Source organism: Calonectris borealis, chromosome 3 (assembly GCF_964195595.1).
Source record: "Calonectris borealis chromosome 3, bCalBor7.hap1.2, whole genome shotgun sequence".
NCBI classification, from domain to species: domain Eukaryota; kingdom Metazoa; phylum Chordata; class Aves; order Procellariiformes; family Procellariidae; genus Calonectris; species Calonectris borealis.
In genome coordinates, this window is record NC_134314.1 from 117,318,523 (window position 1) to 117,345,796 (window position 27,274).

A 27,274-nucleotide genomic window follows, 5' to 3' on the forward strand; every position below is an offset into this window, starting at 1 on the left:
TGCTGTCATGAGCAGTTTTTCTCAGTGAAGTTAGGGCAAGTAATGTTTCCAGAATCTGGCACAAGAGCAGCTGGTGCTTCTGCTGTAGTAATACTTCTACCTCTCCTCTTGTCACTCCTACCCCTGTGGCTTTATTACTTAACCATGCAAAATTATTGTGTGTTTGACCCTTGGAGTGCCAAACTGCAAGCATCTTTTTTTTTTTTCCTTTTTTTTTTTCCTTTTTTTTTTTCTTTTTGTTTAATATCAGTGTAGAGAACTGCAATTAAAAAAATTAGTTCCAGTAAAGATGAGTCCTGTGTTTTCAGCTGTGATTAATGATTAGGGGGAAGCAGGGGAATCTGTGTTGACTCCTTAGTGTAAAATCAGCTTGAAGAGGGAAATAAGCCCCTTTTAAGCTGTTGTATGTTCAGCCCCCCAAAATGCACTTCCCAACACCATTAGAAAATATGAATGTCTTTGTTACAGAAAAGGTAACAGTGGCTGCAGCTTTAAGAGCAGTGTTGTTGAGTCACTGTCCTAGCAATTTAATTTGTAATAGAGAGGCTTATGAAGTGATGACCAACACTTGACATAAAAGCTAGTTCTAAAGGGTTTCAGAGACCCCGTGGGAGATAGCCTGGTTGGGTTCAGGTGGGGACCCTCCCTCCTGTGTGGACGCTGAAGGAAGTAGAGGGGAAGAAAAAATAGTATCCTGGATGACAGGAGGAAAGAGAATGAGCAGCCAAGTTAAGTGGGTTCTAGTTGAGCCCCTACAAAATTCTGCCTATAAAAGTTTCTTGAAAATGATGCTTTTAGAAGCTGTTTTAATTTAGCCTGTGTGTAGGATTTTGTGAAATCTTTTAATTAATAATGAGCCAGAGGTCTCTGAGCACTGATCTGCAATGCTCTGTGTCTAAGGCTAAACCTGTAGTTACTGTTGAGCCAATGAACAAGAGAAAGAATTTTGTCCTAGTTAGGGTTACAGCACTTGATCCATAGTGTTGAAATAGAAAGAATTGCAAAAACCATTTGCATTGCCCCTTAAAATTTATCAGATTTAAACAAGCATTTAACTCGTCGTTTCCAGGAGACACTTAAAAGCAAATTAAAAATAAAAGCTTATAGTATAGTTTTAAGAGATTGTTTCCCTGAATGTTTTTAACTTCAGGAAATATTACTGACATTCCTTCTAGTAATATTTGTTAGAATACTGCTTGTGAGTTATCAGCAAGTTTTGCTCAGATATGATGATGTGTATTTATCAACAGATTCATGTGCAGGTGCAATGATCCATCATATGAAGTTGCAGAAGCAGGTATTCGTAGTTGTGCACTCTCTTGATAAAATATTTTAAGATTTGAGCAGAGTTTAAGGTAGCAAGAATTTTGGTTAAAACATCATCAATAAGTTGCACAATTTGAACAAGACAATTTGAATCAGTCGTTTTTCTGCATTTCATTAGGTTACTTCTGCATTTTATATGAAACTATCTTTTGAGAGCAGATCTCAAAAGCATTTCTGCTTGGCCTAGTTATCAAATAGCTAAATGTGTGGATAACATCTGAGTAGTATTCTGACTACCATGAGCTTCAAGTCATGCATATCTATGCAGTAAGGGTGGGATTTGGCTCACCTGATTTTAGACATCAACGGTTTGAACATACACCTGTAAGCTTTGACTGTCAAGGGGTCTAGCTCAGCTGCAGATACCCACACTGAGGACATCTCAGGGCAAGCAGGGTAAAACTTTTGCTTGCCATGACGACCTACCTGCACGGGACACTAGAGTGATGTAGGTAAGCCAGTGTAGAGCCTCTTTTCCAGTTCTAGCTTTAAATGTATCTTTTCATTTATTTTAAATGTTGGGCTCTGTTCTGATGTATTTAATCTATAATACTGTCAAAGGATTCTTGCTTGATTTGATCTTATTTGTGTTTTTAAGAATTTCTACCTTGAATTATTTCTTTTTCCTTGTCAGTTAAACTGTAGACCTTCAATATTTATTTATTGTGGCTTTCTCTGAAAGATCTTTCTTATAAGGATGTGGGCTTATAAACAAATCACCACACATAAACTAGGGTGAGAGCTTAATACGCATCACCTACTGTGCAGTAACTACCCTTTCTCCCAGGATAAGTGCCCGGTAGTTTATTCCCTTTTATTAAGGGATAAACATGTTGTATTTACTCTGGGGTAGGAGCGAACACGTACACTACAGCTGACATACTGCAAATACACACCCTGATTTATCCTGCAGTGGTTGGTCTATATGTCCATCTCGTAAGACACAGCTGAAATGTTGCTTTGACATTCAGGTGAGGCTTAACCAGTTTAAACAGCAACAGAACCTCTTTTTTAGGTTTAGCTAAGACTATTGTTGCAACCGTGATTATTTCTTTTTTTGCTGTTAGTCACAAGGATTTTGATTAATTCGTTCTTTTTAGAACACATTTTGATAGTGGTAAAGACTGACCATTAAGCATAATAATAACTTCTTGTGATCTCACTTTACCTTTGCCTCATCCCGTTTCAGTGCAGCATCTGGTTTACACTTCTCAGTCTCCTTTTTTACTCCAGATTTTGACTTGAAACAGTTGTTAGCTGCATTCTGAAATTGAAATTAAATGCAAGAACTTATGAGATACGCGAGATAGACGTGTATTGTATATGTTGCTTCTTTAATGCTAAGTTGGACCAGGTTGCTGAGGGAATAAGAAACTGCAAATCTCACCTGGAATGAAAGGAATTTTTAAAAATAATTTTCTGAATAATCACCATAGGGAAATCCCACAGGCACAAGCACTGTGTATAGTTGTAAGTGTGTCTACCAGTTAAAACCTGCAGTATTGTCTGGCAAAGTACAATTTTATTTCATTTCACCCAGCTGAACTCACCCTCAATCTCAGATGAGTGATTTATCTCCTGAGGATCCACACTGGGCTTAAGTAAGATTTTGATTAATTTATTCTGTTATTCTAGCCAAACCCATTTGATTTCTACTTTCTGACCAGAGAGAAATGATCCATCACTGTAGAAGCAGACCCTTAGAAATAGTGTAGAAGACAATATGTTAACATAGTCTTTGAGGTTCAGATGTGAAGAACCAAGAAGAAGAGGAGGAGCACTGGAAATGTGAGGTTCTTCCTAAAACGAAATCTTTCCAGTCCCTGGTAGGTTTCAGTTGTTCTGAAAAGGACTAAAGCCTTTCCTGCTCCAAGCCTTTGCCCTGGTCTAGTGACTGGTGACTACTTCAATACATAGGTAGGTGAAACTGCTACCTGTATCTGGGGACCATATTCCTGTCCAACTAGGAGTGGCTCTTGTTCAAACTATAGATTATAGTCAGTCACACTACGTGGGGTAGTGCTTTCTATGACCTTGGGCTGTGCTAATGGCTGGAGACAGGGTGAACTGGAAGTTTACTGGCAGAGTAGAGAACACTTACATTTTCTAGCAATTCACCAGGATTAGCAACTTCAGTACATCATCCATCCAAAACCAAGTAACGACCGTGCTGTTTCTTTTGCTGCCCCTTCCCTTTGTTAGTTGTGTGACTAGTGATTTTGTCTTCCCGAATATTTGTTTAGTGACAAACGCGCTTGGAACTCCATCTTTTTATTTTTTAATGCCTTGCTACAAATGACTTTTAGAGTTTTTCTTTTAAAGCTAAAAGGTATGCTATGTTCAATTTAGTAACCATACATCTGAAAAATAAACTTTTCTTTAAGAATAATGTGGGAATGGTTATTGAAAATTAGGTTTTAATAACACTACATTGAAGTTCCTATTTGCATAGATTTTGAAAGTACATCAAATCTAATATTGAACTGAGTTTCGGATCATTTGATGCTGCAGGAAGAGTAAGATTAACATTACTAAGTGTCTTTGTAAAAAATGTTGTATTGCTGTATGGGGATTTGTATTATTCAATATCCAGCAGCCATTCACTTTTGTGTAATGTTCTTTCTGTAGTGTCTGTTACTCTAAAGAACTGTATGCAGCTCCAGGTTGCTAATAACTTTTTGTTGTACAACCCAAATAATAGATGAGTAATTCGATTATCTGTCTCTTTAGGGTTAATTTAAATTCATTTTTACTGTGATACTATGTATTATTACCAGGAGCAGTTAGCAGTGGAAAATATGTATGTTTTGAAATGTAATTACTGGTCATACCTAATAACTGGTTTTTAGTTCAGTCATTTTAAGAAATGAAAAGACCACCTACTTACTATCACCATTTTTAATATCCAGTAAAACTAATTTTATTATGAAATACAGGATATCTTTTTTCTTTATTAAAAGCTCAAATAAATAATTAAGAACATTTTGTTAGGATACAAATTGGCTAATAGCTTGGGAAAATGTTTTAAAATCTGTTGCAATACCATTTATATGACAAATAAGAAAACTAATAACTAATTAGGTTGAAAGAACTTTAGTAAGTGAGAAAATGAAACCTATTCAATATACTCTAGATGAAATGACCTTTTGAAAGACCTATTTTTGAATAAACAAGGTTACACTGTAAATAAATAAAGTGTGAAAATTCATCTAAGGCTAGGACTATGTATTGAGAGTTAAGAAGCAGACCTTTTCATAAGCCTTCAAAATATAAAGATCTGATAAAATGGTTTCAAATTTTTTCTATATTAAATTTGTTTAATGATTTTTTTGTTATTTGGTAGAACCGGACACTGAAATAGCTTCATCTTCAAAGCCAGAAGAAAGTTTCTATGCTGACAATTACAATCCCTTCAAGGATGAAGATGCCCCAGAGTACTTGAACCCATTTGATGAGCCAGATCCTGAGCCTGAAACATTTGTAACTGTAAGAGATTCTCCTCCGCAACCTGCAAAAAGGAAAAACATCAGACCAGTGGATATGAGCAAATACCTCTATGCAGATACCTCTAAAGCTGAAGAGGAAGAGCTAGATGAGTAAGTATAATTCTTCATCTTTCAGCAGCTTTGGAAGCATTAGTGGGATCCCTGGCTTAATCTTGAGGTGTATTGGGTTCAACCATGGTGATCCTTAATCACCTCCTTAGGACAGACTGATCCTTAGGCAGCTCAGCAGCAGGAAATTCCATACCCCCAAGTCATGCTATTCAGCTGAACATGATCAGTTAGGAAGCTTTTCTTTGCCTCATTGATAGCAAGTTACTCGATAGGGAACAGGTCTGTGTACCTTTTTGGCACTTCATGCCCTGACAATTGCAAATGAGCCAAAAATTAAGGAGCAGCAGAGCCTGGTCCTTCCTGTCCTTTTTGCCATTATTTTTACTACATAAAATAATAATTTTTGTTAATGATAATGGAGAGTTTGTTTTACATTGGTGCAGTATGTAAAAAGGAAGAGCGTTTTGCAGTCTGCATAGCACATTTTTGAGAGTCTCATAAAACTGAATCTCTATATGGGAAAGATAACACCATATGCACTTCCTTAGGTTGTTTCTTTTATCATAACTACACATAAAACTTTTATAAACTCACACTGACTGCCTTGGATCATAGTGTAGAAACCTAACAAGGAGTGAGAGCTTTTTGCAATAGCTGTGCAGCTTTGAAGGTATATACTTACTCCTTGTTTGTGGTCATTAGTCACCAACCACACCACTCATGAGACAGTTTATGGTGATTACATGCAAGCAATTTTACAGACAACAACTGTAATTACCATTTAGTTTTACATTATTTAATGAGATTTATCATGGCTTGACATTTGCATTGCTTTCATATTTAATATTAATACAGTGTCAGATCATCATCTTTATGTTTCTCTGTTTATAGCTGTGTTCTAGGAAATTGAAGGATTCCCGTGCTCTCCAATAGAAATGTATAAAGGACCCTGCAGGGTTTTTTCCTTTTAAAGCTCTGTGGCCATGGATTTGTTGTTGTTGTTTGTTCTGTGGAAAAAAAAAAAAGGGCATTGGGGAATGATGTCTCTGCCAGCTCCATTCATCAGGGCACTGCCTGAACAAACAGCACTGGCTGCTGTGTCTTCAGAGCACAGTGTGATCACACTGTTGACGGTCACACCAGGCATCCCCGATCATTCACTGATCACCAGAATCCGCAGGGGGGAAAAATACATATACTTTACACCTGTAAAGATATGGGTATAGAGGACAGCAAAGACTGAGGAGAAGAGCAGAAAGAACAAAAGCTACATGGATGGGCAAGCAAAGAATTTTCTCTGTTTTATATTTAAACTCACATTTCCACCCTGAGCAAATCTGTGCCGAATGGGCTTGCAGCAATGTGGTAACAGGCAGCCTTGTTTTTTCTGTGTATGGGACTGTAGATTTCTCTAGCCCTTTGTTTACAACAGCCACCTCCTTATTTTAATGACCCCATTTGCTTTATCCCTTTTTTTTTTCCCCAAGGATAGAAATAAGCTCCCCATAGGTGGATTCTACCTGAAGATAAATCTGATCTGTTGTCATTATAAAAGCAATGTCCCATGGAAAGATGGAAGGATAAGGAGTCAAAAAGCACTGTAAAATAGTTTTTTGCTTCTTTTACATACGTTTTTTTTATGTCCTGACCCCCAAAGTAGCTTCCTCTCCATGTTTTCCTCCCAAGTTACAGGAGCGCCGTGTCATTGAAAAAGACATGGAGACCATTTGTTAAATGTATTGGGTAGAAGTATGGCAAGGAGAACTTTTGAATCTTTATACTGAAACGCTCTGGAGGAATAAGTGTAATGATAAAACTCCAGTGTAGGAACACAGGACTTGTGATACTAACTCACACCTACAAGCACTATTATGCCTTACCTCATATCATTAATTTTCAAATTTTTCAGTAGAAAGTTTCTGGTAAGGTATGGTACAGTGAGCACCGAAGGAAATATTTTCATAGGCAGTGCCAGCTGGTAGTTTTTGTGTGCCCTAAATCATGAGGGTTTATGTCCAGATGTCTATTGTTTCTTATCTGATTTGAATATTGATGCTTTTATTATCTACGTAAGTGGCTAATCTTCTTCCAAATCCTATTAAAGTCTAGGCTTCAGTGTCAATTTGTGGCAGAGCTCTCCACAAAAAATGAAGATCTTATATGAAATGTGTTTCCTTTTATTGATTGTAAATAAGTTACCTTTCCAATCCCATACACTATCTCTTCTGCTGGCTTATCAAAACAACAATTAGTAGGATTGGATTTATCTGCCGTAAACTGTTGCTGTGTTGTGTATCTCTAGCATGTTCACCATTTCTTGTCACTGGTCTGAGTTAAATGGTGCTAACTTTTTCAATCTCTCTTCATACAGAAGTCTCTTCATCTCTCTAATCATTTTCACCGCACGTCTCTGGACCCTGTTATTTCTTCTGCTATGTATCTATTTTAAGATGTGTTGACTTGGCCTGAGCAGTGTATTCAAGACAAGGCTGAACAACTGAGTCATATCATGGCATTAGAAAACTTTGCATATTATTTTCAAACTCTTTCCTAACATCTTGTCTTTTGATTTTTTTTGTTTTGTTTTCTTTTGGGTAGTTTTTAATCATGTTTGACTACTGCTGGTCTAGTGCTTTCCCCAGGAGTGGTTTTGAACCTGATAGATGGAAGGCATGAGAAATAGAAGGCTCCTGAAAGACATTTACTGTCACTCAGGAAATACAATGTATTTTTATCCCTGCATCTTAAATGTTTCATTGGAGTTCACTTAATGCACCACTTGGCATTTTCCTCTTGTATTTTGTGTGAAATGCAATGATGTGTCGTGGGAACATGGACACATCAGTTAGCATCAGAACCCTTGTCCCACTCTACTCTGTGTAAGCTCTGAGTCCAGGATCAGAACTAGGGATCTGCCAAAGTGCCCCAAGAGCTGAACTCTGACTCCAGTTTTGTAACAGACTCTCGTTGTAATCTTGGAAAAGGTACTTACCCTTACTGCGCCTCTGTGAAGGATTTACCTTGGGTAATTGGCTTAATTGAAACATATTTCACTAATGGTTGTGACGATAACGTAAGATTTCGCAACACACATAAGCAAAGCGTAAGCATAATGAGGCGTTGCATGGTACAGAAGGACTTAGATGATCCAGTACATATATTCTGCTGTAAAACCGTGCTCTCAAAACATGCTTCCTCTGGCTAAATTCTCATACCTAGCTAGAGATAAGGAGCACATTTTGCTTTGGTTAGTTTGGGCATTTGAATGTTAGTGTAAAATTCTGCTTTTGCCTTTTTGAATTTTATACATTAAAATCAAAATGGTAGGTGGCTACCTGTTAATAAAGGACAGCACACCTTGCTAAGTTAAGTTTAATTATTTGAAAATAGCATAGCTCACAACTACTTAAAGTATAATGCTTTCAACCTTAGTACTTCTGATTGGTAATATTGCCTGATCTTTTAACCCTACCACACTGACAGCTTTGTTTTTCCTCCTCAATAAAATGTTGATTTTTTTTTTCCAGTTAACCAGTAACGCTGATCAAAATAATTTTTAAGTTGGTCAGAATAAAACTTGCTTTCAGATATTATTTGGCTCTGTGGCTTCTTATCTCGTTAATCATTGCATAGCTTAGAATAATGCTGTCTAATTAGAAAGACTATCGAGTTGCCATCTATTGAAGCTGCCTGTTGCACAAGAAGCCACAAGGCACCACACTGCCAGTGACAGCTTAATGCCAGGTAGTTTGTCAGGTTTGGTTTTTTTTAATTTTGTGGTGGACAGTCTAGTATCTCTTTAGGCAAATCAAATTGTATGGAACAATTAAATAGCTTTACAGAAGCAAAAAATAGGGGAGATGACCTCAGAGAAAAGTGCTTTAATATTTTTCAGCTAAGGCTTTTTTCAGACAGACTTTTCCCATGCTTAGTTTCTTGTATAGCCATGTGGAAGCTGTTGGACCAAACTCTGCTACATATATCAGACCTCCATGACTTCAACATTTATAGCCTCTTTGAGGAAGAACCATTTTGGGGTTTTTTCTGTATTAAAATTAATTTTTCAAAAATCTTTCTCAATATTTGTGAGACCAATTAAAAGCGGTGCAGAGGGGAAAGTGGAAAGTAGTGTGTGTGTTCTGCCCGTACTATCACCAAAATGTGAGGGTTTAGTCTGGCTCTCGAGCAAGTTCTTCTCTAGGAAAAAAAGGCAGTCACTTATCTCCTTATAAAACTTCCTTCTGTTGCGTGCAGTAGGGTACAATTCTTCAAGATTATGCACGCAGAGCAGACAATTCTGGAGCGTAAAAATTCAAAAGGTTGTTCTTCCAAACTTTTTTGCTCTCCTTGTTTTTTTTCCTCGCACCAAATTCATTTTAACACCTTACGAATACACCTTTCTAATTCCAACTACACAGGGGTAAATTACTTTCTTGCCAAACATGCTGTGCCTGTTGGCTGTTCAGAAGGCTAACTTGTTGAACTAAAGAAAACCTTGCGCTCTCCTCTAGAATGCACTGTTTTTCAGCCTTTATCTCTTTTATCTTCATTTTCACCTCCCTTTGAACTTTCTGGTGTCTTGAAGACAGCTGAGCTGGGCTGTCAGCTAAGTTAGACCTACTGACAGCGAGGTGCATTCTCCACTCCAGCCTGAATACCCTCCTTTTTCTACTGCCTCCCATGGAAAACACCCATCTGTTTCTATTTAACTTGTTAATTTGATGTTGCCTTTAGTTTTGATTGCACTGGTGGCTTTGTGCTTGATGGGCAGCGAAGTGGGAACACCTGAAAGTTGCCTTCAGTTAGCAGATGACTTATTTTAGTGTTAGTCTTTCCCTTTGTTTCAGTATCTGGATTTAGATCTCTTTCTCCATAACAAGCAGTGTCAGATTCTCAGAAAGGTCTGGAGGTTTTATGCCCGGTCTTCACTTACGTGCTTCAGTAAACTTTGCCTTTCAGAAGTAGACTTTTTGCGGTGTGGATTATTAATTGCTTGCTTTTTCTCAGTGAAAAGAGGATGACAGTAAACTGCATTGAAATAAATTCTAAAATCAGTCCATGAGACTGAAAGACATGTTTTCATACTAAAAGTACATAAAGCTGAGAGAAATTTGGTGTGGTCTGAAAGGAAACTGGATGGATAGTTGGTTTTTCGCTTGTGCCCAAATTTTGCTGCTGTTGTTTAAAAACAGTGTGTGCTAGCTCATGATTCTTATCCTGGGAGGAAATTTGAAAGTGGATCCACCTAGGTAGGCTCTTGTCTAATGCTGTATGCGTTATTGTTTCCATCTAGAGTTGAATTCAAGGGACTGAGGTTGTTTGTCGTGAATTAGTTACACTTTATATAACTGTATGCAGATAGATCTTTGGGAATTGCAGTGACTTAGTTACATAAACACAGTTTGAGATATATGATAAATATATCTTGCAGAGGAAGTAAGGACTAGAAAGGAATTAATTAACATGTCAGTTTTGTAATTAACTGGCCAGTTTTCGATTGCAAAATATGAAAAGTGAAGATTACGAATAAAATAATTCAGTGCAAAGAAGGTTCCCATGAGTATCCTTAGCAGGATACAAAATTGCTGGCTCTACTAAGTGCGTAGTAGAAGCCATTATTTGATGTATTATTGATTGATACTTGATGTATCAAACTAATAGATAAGATTTGGAAATGCTGTGGAAGTATTTACTTAGGGTGGAACAAATGCAGAGTTGGTATGTGAACACCAGAGGTAAGAAGAATAGTTCTTTGGACTGCATCCACTTGGTGGAAGATGTTTACTGTGTTTCTTAAATGAGTTATAAAAAGCACTTTCAAAATAGACAGATGATGGCTACTGGTATCTGTAGAGAGGTACACGCAAGTCAGCTGTGGTTTTCTTACACTATTCTCTTATCCAGAGAGTGTTCTTGAAATGATGTGGTGCCAGTATGCTGCAGAGTTTAAAATACAGTTGATGTGGATTGTGTACCCACGGAGGCCAAAATTTTCAGACTTGGACAGCCAAGAGTGAGGCTTCTAAAGCTGTGTTGAAGCATGCATGTAAAAAGGCCTGATTCTTAACTCTCTTCTAACGAAGCATTCTTAATTCTGTTCATTAGGATATTAAACAGCCAGCAACCTCACTCAAATTTGTTGGTATTGAGCTTGTCTGTAAATCAGATCACTCTTTGATAGATAGCTAAGTATAATGGAAGAGAGCGCTTTATGCAATGGATAAAACTTCTGTAATTTACAGGACTTTATAAAATTTATGGAAATTCAACCTAATGCAGTTTTAACTGTTGTAACTCACTTTTCAATCGTATGAAAAAGTAGAGTCTAAAAGCATGTAAAGGCACAACATACTCTTACATGGGATAATAAAAGCATTTTAGTCATTGGCTTCTCTAAACAGGTCTTATTTTCGGTTTTAATTCCAAGGAGATAGCAAAGAAATATGTTTCCCTTCTTTTAATTAGATCAAATCCATTTTATGAACCAAAATCAAGCCCTGCTTTAATTAAAGTTGCTCCACTGCAAGAACCAGAAAAGAAGATGAAGAGAAAGGCTCCTGAACCACCAAACCTCTTGCCAAAGACAGAGACAGGCATGAGTGAGAACATGTCAGCTATTCCTGCATCGAGGGAGCTTTCTTCTTCTCCTAAGGTAGGTTTTTCATACCAAAATTTTGTCTTTGTTATTAGCAGTATCTTTATGTCTATTGTAGACATCCCATTTATTTCTGCAGGCCATCTTAAAAGCTTTGCTTATACTTAATAAGGTGTTGGCTCATCTCTGTTCACTTGCTGGTTCGTAGGGAGAGAGCAGCAGTAGGAGCTTTTATACTTTTTCTTTAAGGACTTAACGAAACAGTAACAGCAACTGCAGTTTCAAAGAAAAGAGTCTTCCAGTAACAAATTATAGAACTATAGAATCATTTAGGTTGGAAAAGACCTTTAAGATCATCGAGTCCAACCGTAATTGAATAAATTGTCCAACTGTGATGAGAATAACAATTTTAGGTTTTAATTCTTATTTTAATGGAGTCACTTTCATTTGCAATTTCACATTTCATGTTATGATTCAATTCAATGTTACGGGACAGCTGGATATGCCATCGAGAAGGGAGAAAATCACGTTGAACAATACTTTGTCTTGATCTGTTGTAACGCCGCTAAGCCTTGCCCCTGTTGAAGAGTCTGTCTCCACATTTCTGTTATAAATCTGGGTTTTAAGAGCTTAGTACTGGATACTGTTTATTTGTATTGGGATTTATATATGTCCAGTTCCATAGGTATGTCAAACTAATTTAAAAAAGAAGACAGTCTACTTTAAATCAGATTAACTGTTTATTAGGAACGTCCAGACTAAGCATACTTATATATGCACATACATCTGTGTTTGTCAAGGGAAAATATCAGTTCACTTCTGTTGAAGAGGGCAATGTGTGGCGTAGGTATTTTAGGATTACAACAGCTAACTTCTGTTGGTGTGAATTTCAACTCCAGTGTTTCAGCAGTTAGCACCACTTGTGCTTTTTTAAACAAAATAAACGTTTAATAGTATATGTTAATGGGCCCTTCTTAAAAATGAATTTGATACATGCTGACTGCTTGTTTTGAAGGGTAGAAAGATGAGGACAGAAGGCTTCCCTTCCAGCACATCTCTCCCAATTTATGCATATTATCATCTGCTTTGCCTTGTATTGGAGCTGCTGTACTTTAATTTAAGAATTGAATGAAACTACTTGTCATACCTATCAATTCATTGCTTAATTACTTAGCCAGATTGCTGACACGTCCTTGTCTCCCCAGGCTCTGATCTTGCTGTCGTTTTACCACTCAGTCAGGGTAAAGAGTATGAGACCAGAAATCTAATCTGTGTCTGCTCATAGCAAAACAAAACAACATGGTAAGGCCACAAGCACAATTCACAAGTTACTTTTGATATGCAAAACCACCACCAGAGAAATATTAAATCAGAGTGTAGCAGTTTTATAATGCGCTGAAATGGGGTTCGATCCTGTTCGCTAGAGTTTCTGTATGAAACATTATTTGATTTCTGGTGGAGTCTGGCCCTCGGGTCAGAGCAAAGTGGCCGAAGTAAAGCATTCCGGTACTACCAGGCAGAGAAGAGACATATGTGGAGGAAATTTTATCAGCTCAATTGGTGGAGGTTGTGTCCCCATTGCTCACTGTTTGAGAGGTTTTTTTACAGGTCTGCATCCAAGGAAATACATCTCTCTGCTTTATTGTTGTGTTGAAATAATTTATTACTGCTGTGTTGGACTGTCATTGTTTTTGTCTACCCCAGACTAAGTTTTCAATTGTCTGAAAGCTGGAATTAATAAAAGATGCAGGATAGAAATCACTGAGAAGACTGTGTTGTTATGAACACGGTCAGGTAGTTCCTATTCTTATGCAGGGTATTAGTTCCCAAATATTTTGGTACCTGCCTGCTTGCAGCCCACATCCCTGCCACTGATGCTGAGGCACAGCTGAGATCAGCAAAGGTCCAAGTACTGAAACTTTGATATTCATTAGGGCCATGGGGGAAGATGGAGCTCTATGCTGACCTTCTCTGGTACAGAAAGCTTTAATTTTTTTTTCAGGATTTTGGAGGATATGACACCATTAGGGAAGGCTCCAAAGCAGATGCAGTGTCCTGGTTTATTATATTACAGCTAGAGTGCAAAGTTTCACTGACTGGGCGTGTTAAAATATTGTACGGTCACTTGCAATTCAGAAAGCTTTCTGTAAGCACAGCCTTTTTTTCTGTGCTTGAATTGTTTTGCTCTAAGGTGATCTAATAATGTTAGATCAAAAGCACTGTACTTGGAATGGTTTTTGAAATTTGGAAAAGTACTGGCATTGAAAAGAAAAGAAAAGAAAATTAAACAATTTCCTCACATCAGTACAAAATAGTGCCGAGGTAGGACTTGGACTGTTGGCACAAATAACTTGTTTGTTTATTACTCAATAATAGTGACAATGTTTAGCAACTCTGAAAAAACTCCCATCAAAAGGTATAGGCACTATACAAGCATGAACTTAGCACACGCCCTTATGTAAAGGGAATAGTCCCATGGAGGTAAACTTAGGTAAAGGGAGGTTAAATAACGTATCTTATTCAGTGTTTTGTCCAAGTTTTGTCCAAGTTTGCTGTGCACAGAAAGCCTCTGACCAGAACCGAAGTGTCCCGACATGTTCAGTTCCCTGTCTTGGTTGTCTTCATAGGAAATGGCTGCAGAGTTTAAGGAAGATGACTCCAAAAATGCTTCTGCAAATCTTTGACAGAGTATTTGGAGCTCTTTTTTCCTTCATATGCTAATGGTGTTCATCACATTTGCTGAACACAAAAAATACAAATGCTGTTATTAATGTCTATATATCAGCAAGTTTATTAGGTGGATATTGCTCCTGAAAGATTATTTGACACATGACAGATTCCCACTCAAGATACAGGTTCCAAATACTTGAAATTATGTTACCCTATTAAAAAAAACATTTAGATGTTGAAAACAGTAGTGAAGTTCCTAGGAATTTAAATACCAATTTAAAAGTAGGGCAAGAAAGCCTGGTATTTTCCTAAGTATACACCCAAAAATCAAATCCCTAGGGTATGGCTGGACACCAAAATTGCTTCGTTCAGTGTTCAGCTGAAATGAGCCTTCTGGCATTGGCATCCAGGGTATAGGAGCACTTCCACAGAAGTGCAATTGTGTTTGCTGTTGAAACATCATAGCCCCGATCCAACATTTTACCATTACCCAAGTAGTGGTGGAAGGTGTTTCTCGCCTGAGGGATATCTGGTTTCCCACACATGATTTTTTTTGTGTGTGTGTATGTTTTCTTAATTTATAACAGCAGTGTCTGTGGTAATGAGAGACGAACAAAACAATGAATTTTTAGCAGTCAGCAGTCTTGGACATGTCTCATTTGAGAATAGACTTAAGCTAATGCATCTAAGTGAATTGGAAAAGGCCTTCTTTTAAGGGAGTTGTATGGTCTTTTAACAGTTGAATACTATTTCTAGATTTTCCTGGAATCATATCCACAATTAATTACCCCTATTACTCCTGACACCACAAAAATCAAACTTCTCCTAGTTCCTTTGTTCAGAGATGTGTGTTACACAGAATTATCTTGTACAAAAGTTTCATGTAAAACTGGGCAGAAAATTCCAGAAAGCATCTTCTGATCTGGTGGTATCTAGCATCATGCCTGGTATCCCCAGGATAAAGAGAGTACTCCATGGTGGAGTCATGAGTTGGTATTAACTTCCAAGAACTCAATGGTCAGTGAAGATGGAATATGAGTCTAATAAATAGACGTTAACTTTAATAGCCATGAAAATGGTAGAACTAGAGTTTGAAGCAAAGACTAGATCTCATTGGGAGACTGACATTAAAACTTACTGCCCAGATAATTATACATGATTGTTGGTCAGAACAACAAGTGATGATACCAAACATGGACAGTATTTAACTTTTGTTTTTGCCTTGAAATGATTGTTCTCAACCATATGGTGTACATGTGCCTGAAGCAGTTATAACCATAACAGTGTCTCCCACTACTGCAGGGCTTGCCTTTAGCCTCTTTCCTCCCCAAAGACATTGCCTCACTTGGTGTCCCTTACCATTGCTTACCAAATTTCGAATGTGAGAAAAGAGTGCAAACGAAGCTGTTTCTGCCTGCCTCAAACCTGAGGGTTTTAGTCTATGTGTGGTTGACTGAGCTCATGAGCACTAGTGATTTAGAGTCTTGCCCCTTTCATATTAATTCTGCACAGGAGACACATCCACTTCTTTAGCTGTTGTAAGATCATCCCAGCTGCTGTTGTCTCTTTGGCCATTTCCAACATACCTCTCTCTGTGCATTGTTCGCATTGTTCATAGAGAAGTTGAGGTGGAAAGGGACAGGACCTCTGGAGGTCATCTAGTCCAACCTCCCTGCTCAAGCAGGGCCACTTAGAGCCAGTTGCCCAGGACCGTGCCCAGATAACTTCTGAATATCTCCAATATTCATCTGATCTTTTTCAAATGTTTGCCTTGCACTGCTTCCCTGAGCAGTTAATTGTAGTAGCAAGCCCTTTCCAAGCCTCTTTAACATCTTCCCTTTGAGCAGGCCCTTTAGATCGCTCAGAGATCCCCATGTCACCTGTATTGGTGAGGAAGGGGCTGTTATCTGTCATAGATAAGTCAGGGTCTAGCTCTCCATAAAAGTCCAGCCAGCTTTTGGCCCCATAGTATTAGCTCAGTATTTGCCATATCTGGGTTTGGAGGAAGTTTTGTTTCCAAATATTATTACCTACTTGCACTTCCTAAAGGAGTATCTTAATTCTCTCCTGTCTTCCTTCCATTAAATTAATTAATCTGAGTCATCAGAGAGAGCTTAAAAAGGCAAAGTCTGAAAGCCTGGAATTATCCCACAGTTAATCGTCTCAAATGGCTTGAAGACTTTGGTGTGCTGGCTATATTTAAGTGAGTCTGACAAACAAACTGCAAAGCTGTAATTAAGCTCTTCAGTCATCAACCTGCTATAGTGCCGTCAAGCCCACCTGAAGCCTTGTTGGGCTTGTTACCATCATACATGTGTTACCGTTCTTCATATGGTTTGGATAACCAGGTTCTGCCTTTCACAGAGGTGACGGAGACTTTAAATTTCTTCCACTTGTTGTTGACTTTGTGGAAAAAAATGAACAAAGTAGTACAGGCTCAAAAAGTGGTGTCAGACCAGTGCATAGCATGCATTTCAGTGCCCATCATTGCTTTAGCTGATTAAAAAATGTACATACCAACTTCAACTGGCTGAAATCTCAGGCAGTCTCAGTATCTCTTATCTTCCCTGCATTATGTTGAGTTTATTGGAAATAAGATCCAGGTATCAGTTCCAGAGTCGGCAACTGGATCCCATATTAGAGAACCTGAAGTCATGTGCCTTGGCACAATCATGGATTTTATTGCCTTTGTGAGAATGAGGGGGCAGGAATGCCACTGCATTATGTGGGAGGTGAAGAATTATTTACTAGGGAACAGGAGGAAACAGATAATCACCCTCAACCATAGCGCTATTTTTAAGTGTTAAAAGAAAATAACTCCTGCACGGGATTGGCATTCCTCGTTCACTCTTTGGAAGGATAGCATATGCCCTTCCCTTCAGGAAACCATTCTCAGAAAGGCTTTTCCTATTATGTGGTAGTTTCGGTTTGTTGCCAGGCTGCAGCCAAGGCCTGGACCTCGTTGATGGCTCATGATTCCATGAGTTTCTGGATACTGCAGTTGCCATTAACCTACTGAAAGTCAACAGGTATGTTATGTTTGGTGACTCCAGCTTGGTTTCACGTCCTTTCTCTAGTCTTCAGAGTCTGGAAACCTGTGTTCATTAGACACATGCTTTACAGAGTGGCTACTTGCAGGTGCATTGGACTAGTTGTCAGCCTGGGCTTTGGTAGCTCACAGAGATCTCCATCTCGCAGCTTCCTACTGGGCTACCCAGAATATCTCAGAAAATGAAACTCCTGCACTCAAATCTTGGCAATAGGTGTTTCTCTGACAATACATGATTATGTCAACAGACATGGAATTGATATCAGACCACAGGATGCTTTTTGAACGTGTCCTTGGTTTTTGAGTTACACCTAGCAACTAATGAAAGTATATAGACAGTAAGCTTAAGTCTGTCATATTAATGTATATGCCATTCTCACCTTTATGAAAGTCACAGTGTCGCTGATAGTCATGAAAACATAGGCATTGATTTTGTTGCTTGTAGACAAGAGCTTGTGATGGCCTTTTACATTGGCAGAAAAGGAGAACACACGTTCACATAATAGTTCAAAGCCAATAATAACATTTCTGATTGTCACCGTCATTGTTTAAGCTCTCTCTTTCTTTTTTAAAGCAAAATTAATTGTTTTGCATGCCCAGTGGTAATCTGCTCTCTCATGCCAGGCAAGCTAGCTGGTTTAAGCTCTAATGAAACATATTTATAGGAAACATGTAATAAGAAATACAGAATCCTTTTTCTGCATGACATGTAATAACCCATCTCCATCCAGTATCCTTTGCGATCCGTTATGTATCTGCAATGCTTCTGTTTAGTGAAAGTTTAGTGGAAGGGGAGGAAAGTAACATTCATATAGTACTATGCACAACTCTCCAAGATCTTAGAGATGCTATAGTCTCCAGTTGCTCACTTTTTCCACTTCTATTTACCTCAGCATTATCAACCTTATGTGACTGAACAGTAGGAAGAGCTCATCTTAAAACACAGATGCAGTAATGCAGCCAAGTGGAGAAATTACATTTAACTTCAAACGGTAGATGAAGATCTCTCATTGTCTCTTGGTATCAAAAGTGTCTCAGTTGTCCATTCACATAAGGACTTCCTGGCTCTCTGGAACATCTTCTTTAATGATTTTGCTCCTTTCCAGCTTCACATTAGCTGCAGAGGAATTGTGCAGCTCATTTGCATGAGATCTTTGTCACTTCCTGTGCAGATAGATAGTTCATCAAGCCCAAGGAAGACTTGGGAGGTAGTGGACAGAATTTTAAGATATATACTGTTACGAACTTGCGCAAAAAAGGCACTCCGAGAAAATCTGCCTTTGCATACAGCCCTAAGACATTTTATCTTTTAATAGGAAGGAAGACAAGCCACACACATAATGTGAACAGAGAGATACTGAGATAATCATATTGAAGCACGGACAATTCATTAAACTTGCTACTTTTCAAGTGTTAAATAATAAAAGAGGGTCCCTATTTTATGCAATACTTAAGCAATTTCTTATTACTGTTTGCATGAGTTTTAAATGGTGTTTGTCAATTTGACTAGCCATGTGCTTTTTCTGTGTTCCTTACTATTAACCTATGTTTGGACGTAAAACAACCTCATTAGAATATGTGCTAGAATAAGAAGTGAACTGTTCACTTCCAAATGCAAGTGTAATATTTTTCCATTTTGCTGAAGGTATGGGCTAAAGAGTATCTTCCTCTTGTCCTCAACTAATGCATGCTTCAGTGTTTGGATGTACTGCATTGCGTTCGGTCCCTATCCTGACTTCTTGCGTTCCCACCTTCCCTGCCCCACCTTGTGCCAGCGCCAGTACCTACTGTGAGTTATGTGAGTACCAAGGGCACAACACTGACATGGGAACACCGCAGGACAGTCCCTTTCAGTGGCAGCACAGTCATCACTCAGCTGGGAAACATATCCTTAGTGTCTCAGCAGTGTGCTGGTTTGGGGTATTCGTTGCTCGCAGCAGCTGCAGGTTCTAATGATCCAACAGTACTTAGGCTAGTACTGCCAGGAAGCAGCCTGTTAAAATCGCAAATGCAACCTTCGGTGAGTCTTCTAAATGTCTTTCATGGTTTAACTTTCCATCTGTTCATATTTGCAGCAGAATAATTTTTTTAAAAAATTTCTTTAATCATCTAAGTTCCTGTGTACTAAATGTAGTTACTCTGTCAGGATAAGGAAATTAAACTCTCTTATTGTCTGTTTTTACTGGTTTTGTGCAAATCAACTGATTTGTTAATGAAGGGGCCACTGTTTATGCAGATGGAAGTAGGGATGCAGTATATAATTGCAAATTATCAGATAGCTAATTATTACAACTTCTAGGTACTGTTTCTTATATTTCTGTTTCATTGATGACCGGAATGTTCACTAATTTCTTTGTAAAAGAGAAAAGCATTTTATATACATGCATACACGTATATGCATATATACTGGTAATTTTTAAAATAAAATTATCTAACGTCTTATCCGTAGGCCATATTTGTGTAAAAAAAAAAAAAAAAAAAAAAAAGGAATACTGTTGAAGGCAGAGAATCTAAAATTAGTACAGTCTGAGGATTTGAAACTCAACTGCAAGCATGGGCTTTTAAAAAGTGACTTTTACAAAAGTACAAATTGCATCTTTCTAGGGAAAATGGGCTTTCATTCCATGGTGGTTTTCAGTCTGCTTTTTGTCTTGGAACCATGATGATTGGAGTTGACTGCATCCCTCTGTAGCACCAAAACCAGGACAAATAATAGAACAAATACAAGTGCATATTGTGAAGAAAATCTAGTGTTTCAATAATACGCAGGAGTGGTAAGCAGTTTTATTGACTGCTTATGTGAGTAAAGGGACTGGCCCTTAATAAAATGGAACCCCTTTTGAGATTGAGTCACCCAACTGTCTCAGATACTTTATTCCTAGAGGTGTCTGGTTGTCTCCCTTGACTATAAAAGAGCTTAGATGAGTTAGATTTGGCCAGGTAATTGATAGGCATTTGAAGTTGGTGAGATTAATTGTCCCTAAATATTTACAGACTCTTGTGTATATGACCTAAAGAACAGACCCTTGATTGGACAGGAAAAAATGGGAAGATGTTGCAAAAGCTCTTTCTCCCTTCAACATGCAGGCATGACTCCACGTGAATAGGAGACATGGTATAGAGTAGGAGTATTGATGGACAGAGTTGTTCAGCAAAATGGAGATCCCTTGCTTTGCTCTACCTATTTAACTAGAGATTTTGTAAAAACTGGTACAAGACGTGTGTAACGTGGTAACCTATCCATGAGCAGTCACAAAAGAGGCCAGCAGAAAGGACAACTTCGTTAGGACCCAAAGGAGTATGTCAGATACTATATGGAAGTGTTTGAGATTCATGCTTTTATGAGTAGGTTTTTGCTTACGAGTGGTCTCCTTAGGCTACCAAGGTGATAAATTCTTTCTTAGTTGGACATTGCTTGTTTTGCCTGTGTGGTTTTACCGTAGCAGTTGTTAGTGTTAATAATGTACCGGGTTTTGTGTCTTTGCAGCCTTGCTTGATTCCCTCCTTCTCCTTGCAGGTGGCTCTATGAATGTAAATTGGTGGAGAGTGATGTCTGTTGTCTTAATATTGTTCCCATGATTGGTGCCAACAGGAGTCAATTTTTAGACATCGAGAGTGTAGATGAAACCAAGCCCTTCCTTGTTCTATCTGCTGCTTTCTGCCATTCTGACTGAAGTATTTTGTGCCCATTTTCCAGCAACAAGCCAGTTGGACTGCTGTCAAAAAGATTTAGGTGCTGTTCTATAGTCACATTACCTCTAAGAGAGATGCTTTCTTCAGAATTTGAGGTTTAAAACCAGATAAGTCAGTAATTTACCCACATGTTCCTGTAGCGGGAGTTATGCACAGGTTTGGAGGCAGAGCTGAGTTCCTTCCAACCTCAGCCCCTCACTTCTCACCTTATCTCATTTCCAAGCATGTGCAGCAAGAAGCCAGAGTGTTATCTAGGTGGAAACACATCATCACATGCAGGTCTTTCTGCAGCACCATATATATTGTTACGCAAGGAACTAGTCCAGGTTGTGTGCTGTTTGAGACAAGGGCCAGCGGAAAGGCACTGCTTTCTCTGACAATTAAGCAACCGAATGCTGTCCAGGAGCAGCGAATATTATCCTTTCCTCTGTCATGAATTGGTGTTAAGCTAATCTCTTGAACCAGATTTTGGATTGTGGTGGGTTTTTTTTAAGTTCCCAGCTTGATACAACCATGATAAATTAGCAGAGCTATTGGCTTGACTCAAGGGCTGTGCAGCTGGAAGAGTGCTGTTTCGTGGCACATGAAGTATCATAAAACAAGCAATTCTCTGTAAGGTCAGGTCTTAGGTAGCTCAGACTGAGGACTCAAAAGCAACAGCTTCCGATACTTTGGAGTTGTTTTTTTTGTGGACCTCGCTTTTTCTTTGGTTAAATGGACTGCTACCTCAGAAGGATATCTGGCAGATTAAATGTTTAATCTTCTAGATTAAAATACCATGAAGATGAACACTGTAGAGAAGCCCTTTGATGAGATTAATGATACCACATTCGGTTCAAGGTCCAGGAAGTGCACAGCAGATGAGGCATGAGGACAAACAACTAATAATTCAGAAAAATAGGAATACTGGGTAGTCCCTTTCAGTGAGGTTGTTCGTTGAGTGCTCTCCATGAGGGAGAACTCTAGGGGAAGAAGTACGCTTAAAGATCATATCATAATGCAAATATACAAAGGGTACTAATTAACATTGAATATGTAACCATAATTTTGTAATATCCCAACTTCTGAACCCTTGATTTGGCAACTTTAAGTGTTACTACTTAAGTGTTTTGCTGTTTCTTCTTTAGATCCTTATTAGTAGTGGGGATGCAGATAACAAGTCTCCAGGGCTGTCCTAGAAAAATCTTTTTCATTGCAAATTAATATACATAATTTGCACGATGATAAATGCTTGGCTCCTTCTGCCATTTTCATAATTGCTCTTTAAGGTATTTCTGCATTATCGGTGCAGTGTAGCTCCTACTGAAATGGATGGAAACATTGTCAGTGCCTGCAGCAGTTCTGGGTTGCACCAGTTAGCAGTTCTGCAAAATGTCTGTGCAAATAAAGTTTGGTAATTTAACCAGTGTTATGACATTCAAAGCCTCCCTTTTCATATTTTTATATTTAATTTACATTTACAAATTACAGTACTCAGATTTGTCATCATAAAATATTACTTCCCTTCTTGTGGAAAAATACACTCTTTAGATATGTAATGGCAGTATTCTTATATGCTTTATTTCATCTCGGAAGTTTAAAACTGTGCACCATTCTGTGAGAAGAAAATCCATCTCTGGTGGAAACTGGAAAAGCCAACAGGCATAGAGTGTATTGTGTGAGAAGTAAAGGGGAATGTTGTTGCTATGTGCCATTAAAATGCCAGCACAATTGCATGTAGGCAAACTGTAACAAAAAATACTTCTTTCATATTTTATTCAAAAAATGACACTAATACTAGAATTTCTTTAATGTTTCCCATGTAAATGTATGTGATGATTTATATAAACCTTTCAGTTTTCTCGAATGAAGTGCCCAACAGTCTGTCTTACCAACAAATGCAAGGTTGGTCAAATAATACATATATACTGATCCAGGAATTGCTTCAAGGTTGCTGAGGTCAGAGGAGAGATGGCTTTTGGATGGCGGGAATAGCCCTGCTGCCTTTTCTGGGCTGTAGCTTCCTATGTTAGGAGCGGCATCGAATATTTCGAGTCCCAGAAGAGAGAGAGATGGGGAGGAGAAAGCAGGGGATCTCTGGAGGAAGAGCAGGGAGTGTGAGCTGGGCTCTGCGTTGCCTTTGGGGAAAAGTGTCTTGTTGCATCCATTTCTGCGGGATCTGGAGGGGACTGGTCTCCTCATGGAGATGCCAAAGTTATTTGCCTGAAATCTGTCCTTTAAATATCCCTAAGGTGCATAAATGCAAGGAAGAAGTTAGGAGCTGCCCAGAGCATTAGAGTTTCCAGAGCGCTGCGGTTCCTAAATGTCAACGCTTTCATGGCACTGTTTAGTTTCTCTCACAGAGGACAAGCCGGATTAGATACAAACACCGCCGGTCAGGCGAGGCGGCTGTGGCCTGCCGAAGCGTTTGAAAAACCACCGTATTACGTTAGCTCAAAGTGAGATCTGGGCTAGCTTCTGGGATATGTAATCTGAAAATCCTTATCCGTGATGAGGGCCTTTTATTTTATTTCCTTTAAGTTATTTGCCTTTGCTCCTATGGCGGAAGGGGGCCGGGAGGAGGCAGGCAGATGGCGCGGGGCTGCGGGCTCCGGACGTAGGTGTCGGAGGATAACCACCTTCCTGCCGTTCACGTTAACCTTTTCAAAGGACGTGGAGGGCTTTGATTTGCATGCTTGGCTTCACAGAGTATTACTACTGTTTAGTTCAAGCTTTGGTCTTTAAAAGGTAGAAGAAAGCAGGAACACTTCTCCTCTCATAAGACGTTTTTTTAAACTACCATCGAAACAAAAATCCTCAAAATCTTTGCAACAAAACCTGATCAAACCTATCCTTTTTCTGTAGAGTTTTTACACCTTATCATCAGGCTCCTTAACAAGAGCCACACAAGCAGAATACTGGACAGCTTTTAAATTAAAAACTTTATTCTTTCCAACGTTCCCTCACAGCTAATGAGGAGCTAAACGCAATTTGAATAAGCTGATGTTATTGTAGTGTTTAACTTTTAGCTATTACATCGAGCAATAAAGCTCCCACAATAAAGTGGGACTGGTTTAGATAGTTAAAGTCTTGGGTGTACTCTGTGCCGTCTGGGGCCTTCAGCAAAGCGCTCCATGAAGGAACGAGACTAACAATAGCCTGTTTTCTCTGCTTGCCTGAAGGGTGGGTTTGGTTCATCGTGGTTGGCAAGCACCTCAAATTGGAAATAAGCGTGCATGAATAAATATTCCTTTGCTTCTGTCATGATGAGTTATGGACATATTAAAAAAATAATTATCTTCCCTTCATAAATCAGTCTGATAGTTAACTTTGGTTTGGTTACTAATTCACTGTTCCTGCTAATCTTTCTTTGGTTTGGGTCAGATAGTTAAGCACAGGAATAAATCACAGGTCTGAGCCAGAATGCTTTTTTGTTGTTGTTGTTGTTGCTGGGGAAGAAAAATGAGTCTAAAACAAAATAGACGGCTTCTGTGAGCAAATCTACGGTACGGTGATGGCCCTAAAATGAGGTGTTTGTATGAGCTGTTCTACCCTGCTTTGTAAAAGTATTTTTAGACAGAATTTTGCCTCATTTATTTAAAATAGTGATTACGGTTAGTTTTAGATGGGCCAATTAATTAAACAGATTTGTGAAACTAAATATACTGGGAAGTGAAAACCAGGAGAAGCAGGGAAGCCATATATGCCAGAAGCTAAGCCCTAAGGCATGTGAAACAGTCAAATATTATATATGTATGTTATACGCATACTCACTCGCAAATACGAGTTAAGTGCAAATCTTTTTAAGGAGAGAGAATCAAGCCAGTTGGAAGGAAATTGTTGTATTCCTGAGTTGCTAGAAGAAATATGTTGCCAGTTCATATTGCAGCACACCTATGAGGACTAGAAGCTGCATAATAAACCAAGTACTTCTGAGATAGTGCCGGCACACTAGCTGCATGTTCTACAACAGCATTTTTTAGCCATGTTCAACAGTGTGCTTGCTATCGCTCCTCCATTTGTTGAATTCAGGATGACCTTTGCATGAATAAAGTCAAATAGGATTAAGGCAGGAATTTTCAACAATGGGAAAGAGCAACAGATGTAGCCGACTTTGAACGTGGGAGGATTGTTGATGCACGGTTGCCTAAAGGGAGTGTCTGTGGTGACAAAAAAAGGGGGGAAAAAACAACAATTTCCTAAAAAATTAACGGCATAAAAGAAAATAAAATAAATAGAAAACAATCCAAAGGAACTGAGTGATCCCAAGTTTTATTGAAGTCAAGCTGCCTGTATGTTTTTTTGACTCACTGCCTCCTTTTAAATATTTTTTTTCCTACTCTTTCAGAATAACTATCTGTTCTTTGCGTCTATCACTGTATGAGCTGAGGGTTTTGTCTGTTGTAATATAGTTTAGATTCGCAGTTTTTCTGAGTTATTCAAAGTACATAAATGGAATATAGGGAAAAAGGAGATGATGTTTCTCTGGAGAATTAGCCATTTGAATACAAAATCCAGAACCTGCTAATATTTTTTTATTGGACTTACCCTATGCACGAGCATATAGATGGATCTCAATTGCATACAGTGCGAGCACTCTGTATAGAGGCTGTTATAGAAAGAAAAAAAAAAAGATTAAAAACACATTTAAAGCAAGAACTCCTTCTGATATATCTTAAGTAGTTTTATACTTTATGTGCCTGTTAGATAAACTGAATTTGTTTTCATCTCAATAAAAAATACAACATGCATATGTTTTTTCTTGGTAGATTTAGGGAATATTTGTGTACATTATAGAAGTCTTAGGTTACCTTTTTTTAAATACAACCAATTCTTTCAAACTAACTTGGTTTCATTATTGACAAGAGCTATTTTGCAGTTTAGTAGATAGTTGTGTTAATCTCTAAATGATAGTAATGAATAATGCACAAATTTTAAATATGTTCATATGTATAATTCAGACAAATCAGCTTTGAAAAGCATGCATGGGAAAAGCTTTTAAAGTGTGAATGAAATCATGTGCTCTAGCTCAGTGAAAGGGTTTTAAAGGAGTTAGCTAGAAACTAAACTAATTAAGGAAATCATGTTGTAAACGTTATGAAAAATACTGGTGAGCTTAATATATTAGAAGTTCAACTGTAATATTAAAGAGCTTTATTAAACACCCACTGATAAAATGCCTACATTACACTTTAAAGAGAAATGTACTGTTGAGAGGGCAGTCTCTCTCTGTAGAAAAATCATTTGGATTCAGAGGATGTAGCATGGTAAAACATCTTCTAATACAGCTTATCCTGCCTCTTCCCATGGTCCTTTAGAGCAGAACTAGAGGTGAGCTGTGGGCTACCCACTGCCACTGTAAACTCAGGAGTCGTAACACATCTCCCATCCCCAAAAAAGGAGTCTTTCACCAGATTTTTTACCAAAAAAGTCATCGTCATCTGGTATTGAATATCTTGGAAGAATACAGCTCTAGGTGCTGGAGGCTTCATTAGTAATTTTTGTTACCTTAGTGAAGATGCTGTAGTGTTTAATTTTGAGACTAGAAACAACTTCATATGCATGCCTGGCATCTTTAGCACCAAGAGCACATAACTCTGCTATTTGAATTGAGTGGATTCGTGCCCACTGTGACTATAGAAAGTAGCCTCTATTCCCCTGTGGGTTCACAGACATTGTCCTACGCATTAAGCTCACAAATGTGTACATAATTGCTGGCTGTGATTGTGCATGCACAGTTCTGTGGAAGGTTGTCATATTCACAAGAGCAAAAACTTAGAAATATATTTTGAAGTAACAGTTTGATGGTTGCAATTAGACACCTGGCTTTTTTTAGGAGTTCATGAGGCTTAATGGAGAGTCCACTGAAGGCAACAAGAAGTTGAAGTCCTTTAATGGCTCCTGAATCAAGTTCCTGGGCAGTGAAATCTTTCATCCAAGTTTCCATGAGTACGAACTGAGGCAGGTTAGAGCAGTTTCTAGTTCCTTAGTTGTCTTTCATATCTCTGAAGGGCGATCCACAAGTAAGAGTACAGTGTCTTTTTCTTTGGTTGGCCAGTCAAAATCTCCGTTCTCCCTCACTTCATCAACACCTCTGAGGCAAGGAACTGTGATCTTCCTAAAGCCTTTGCAAGGGTCATATTTCCTGGCTTACTTCAGTGCAAATAGATCTTTGAAATCCAACTCAGCCAATCAAGCTTTAAAAATATCCTAAAATGTTACACCATCTGAAAAAGTAATAAATAAAAATAGTGTTATATTTTTGTATTCTTCATTCTTCAGCTGAGTAGCTGCCATGTATTTTATGCTTCTGGAGCGTAATGGAAGTAATTCATTGACAGTGTGTGTATATTTTCTTTGTGTGTGTGTGTATACATACAGGTATATACAAACTTAGATATTAGT

The 27,274-nt window shown here is 38.4% G+C and overlaps 1 protein-coding gene across 13 annotated transcripts in view; it reads left to right on the forward strand.

The window, feature by feature from the left end:
• Positions 1–27,274, forward strand: part of EHBP1 (EH domain binding protein 1) — a 232,705-nt gene that overhangs the window by 106,636 nt on the left and 98,795 nt on the right. For all 13 annotated transcript variants that reach the window (XM_075147594.1, XM_075147589.1, XM_075147590.1 and 10 more), the window contains 2 exons: positions 4,670–4,922; positions 11,349–11,535. In XM_075147594.1, coding sequence (XP_075003695.1) covers positions 4,670–4,922; positions 11,349–11,535 — 440 coding nt within the window. The remainder of the gene's footprint in view (positions 1–4,669; positions 4,923–11,348; positions 11,536–27,274) is intronic.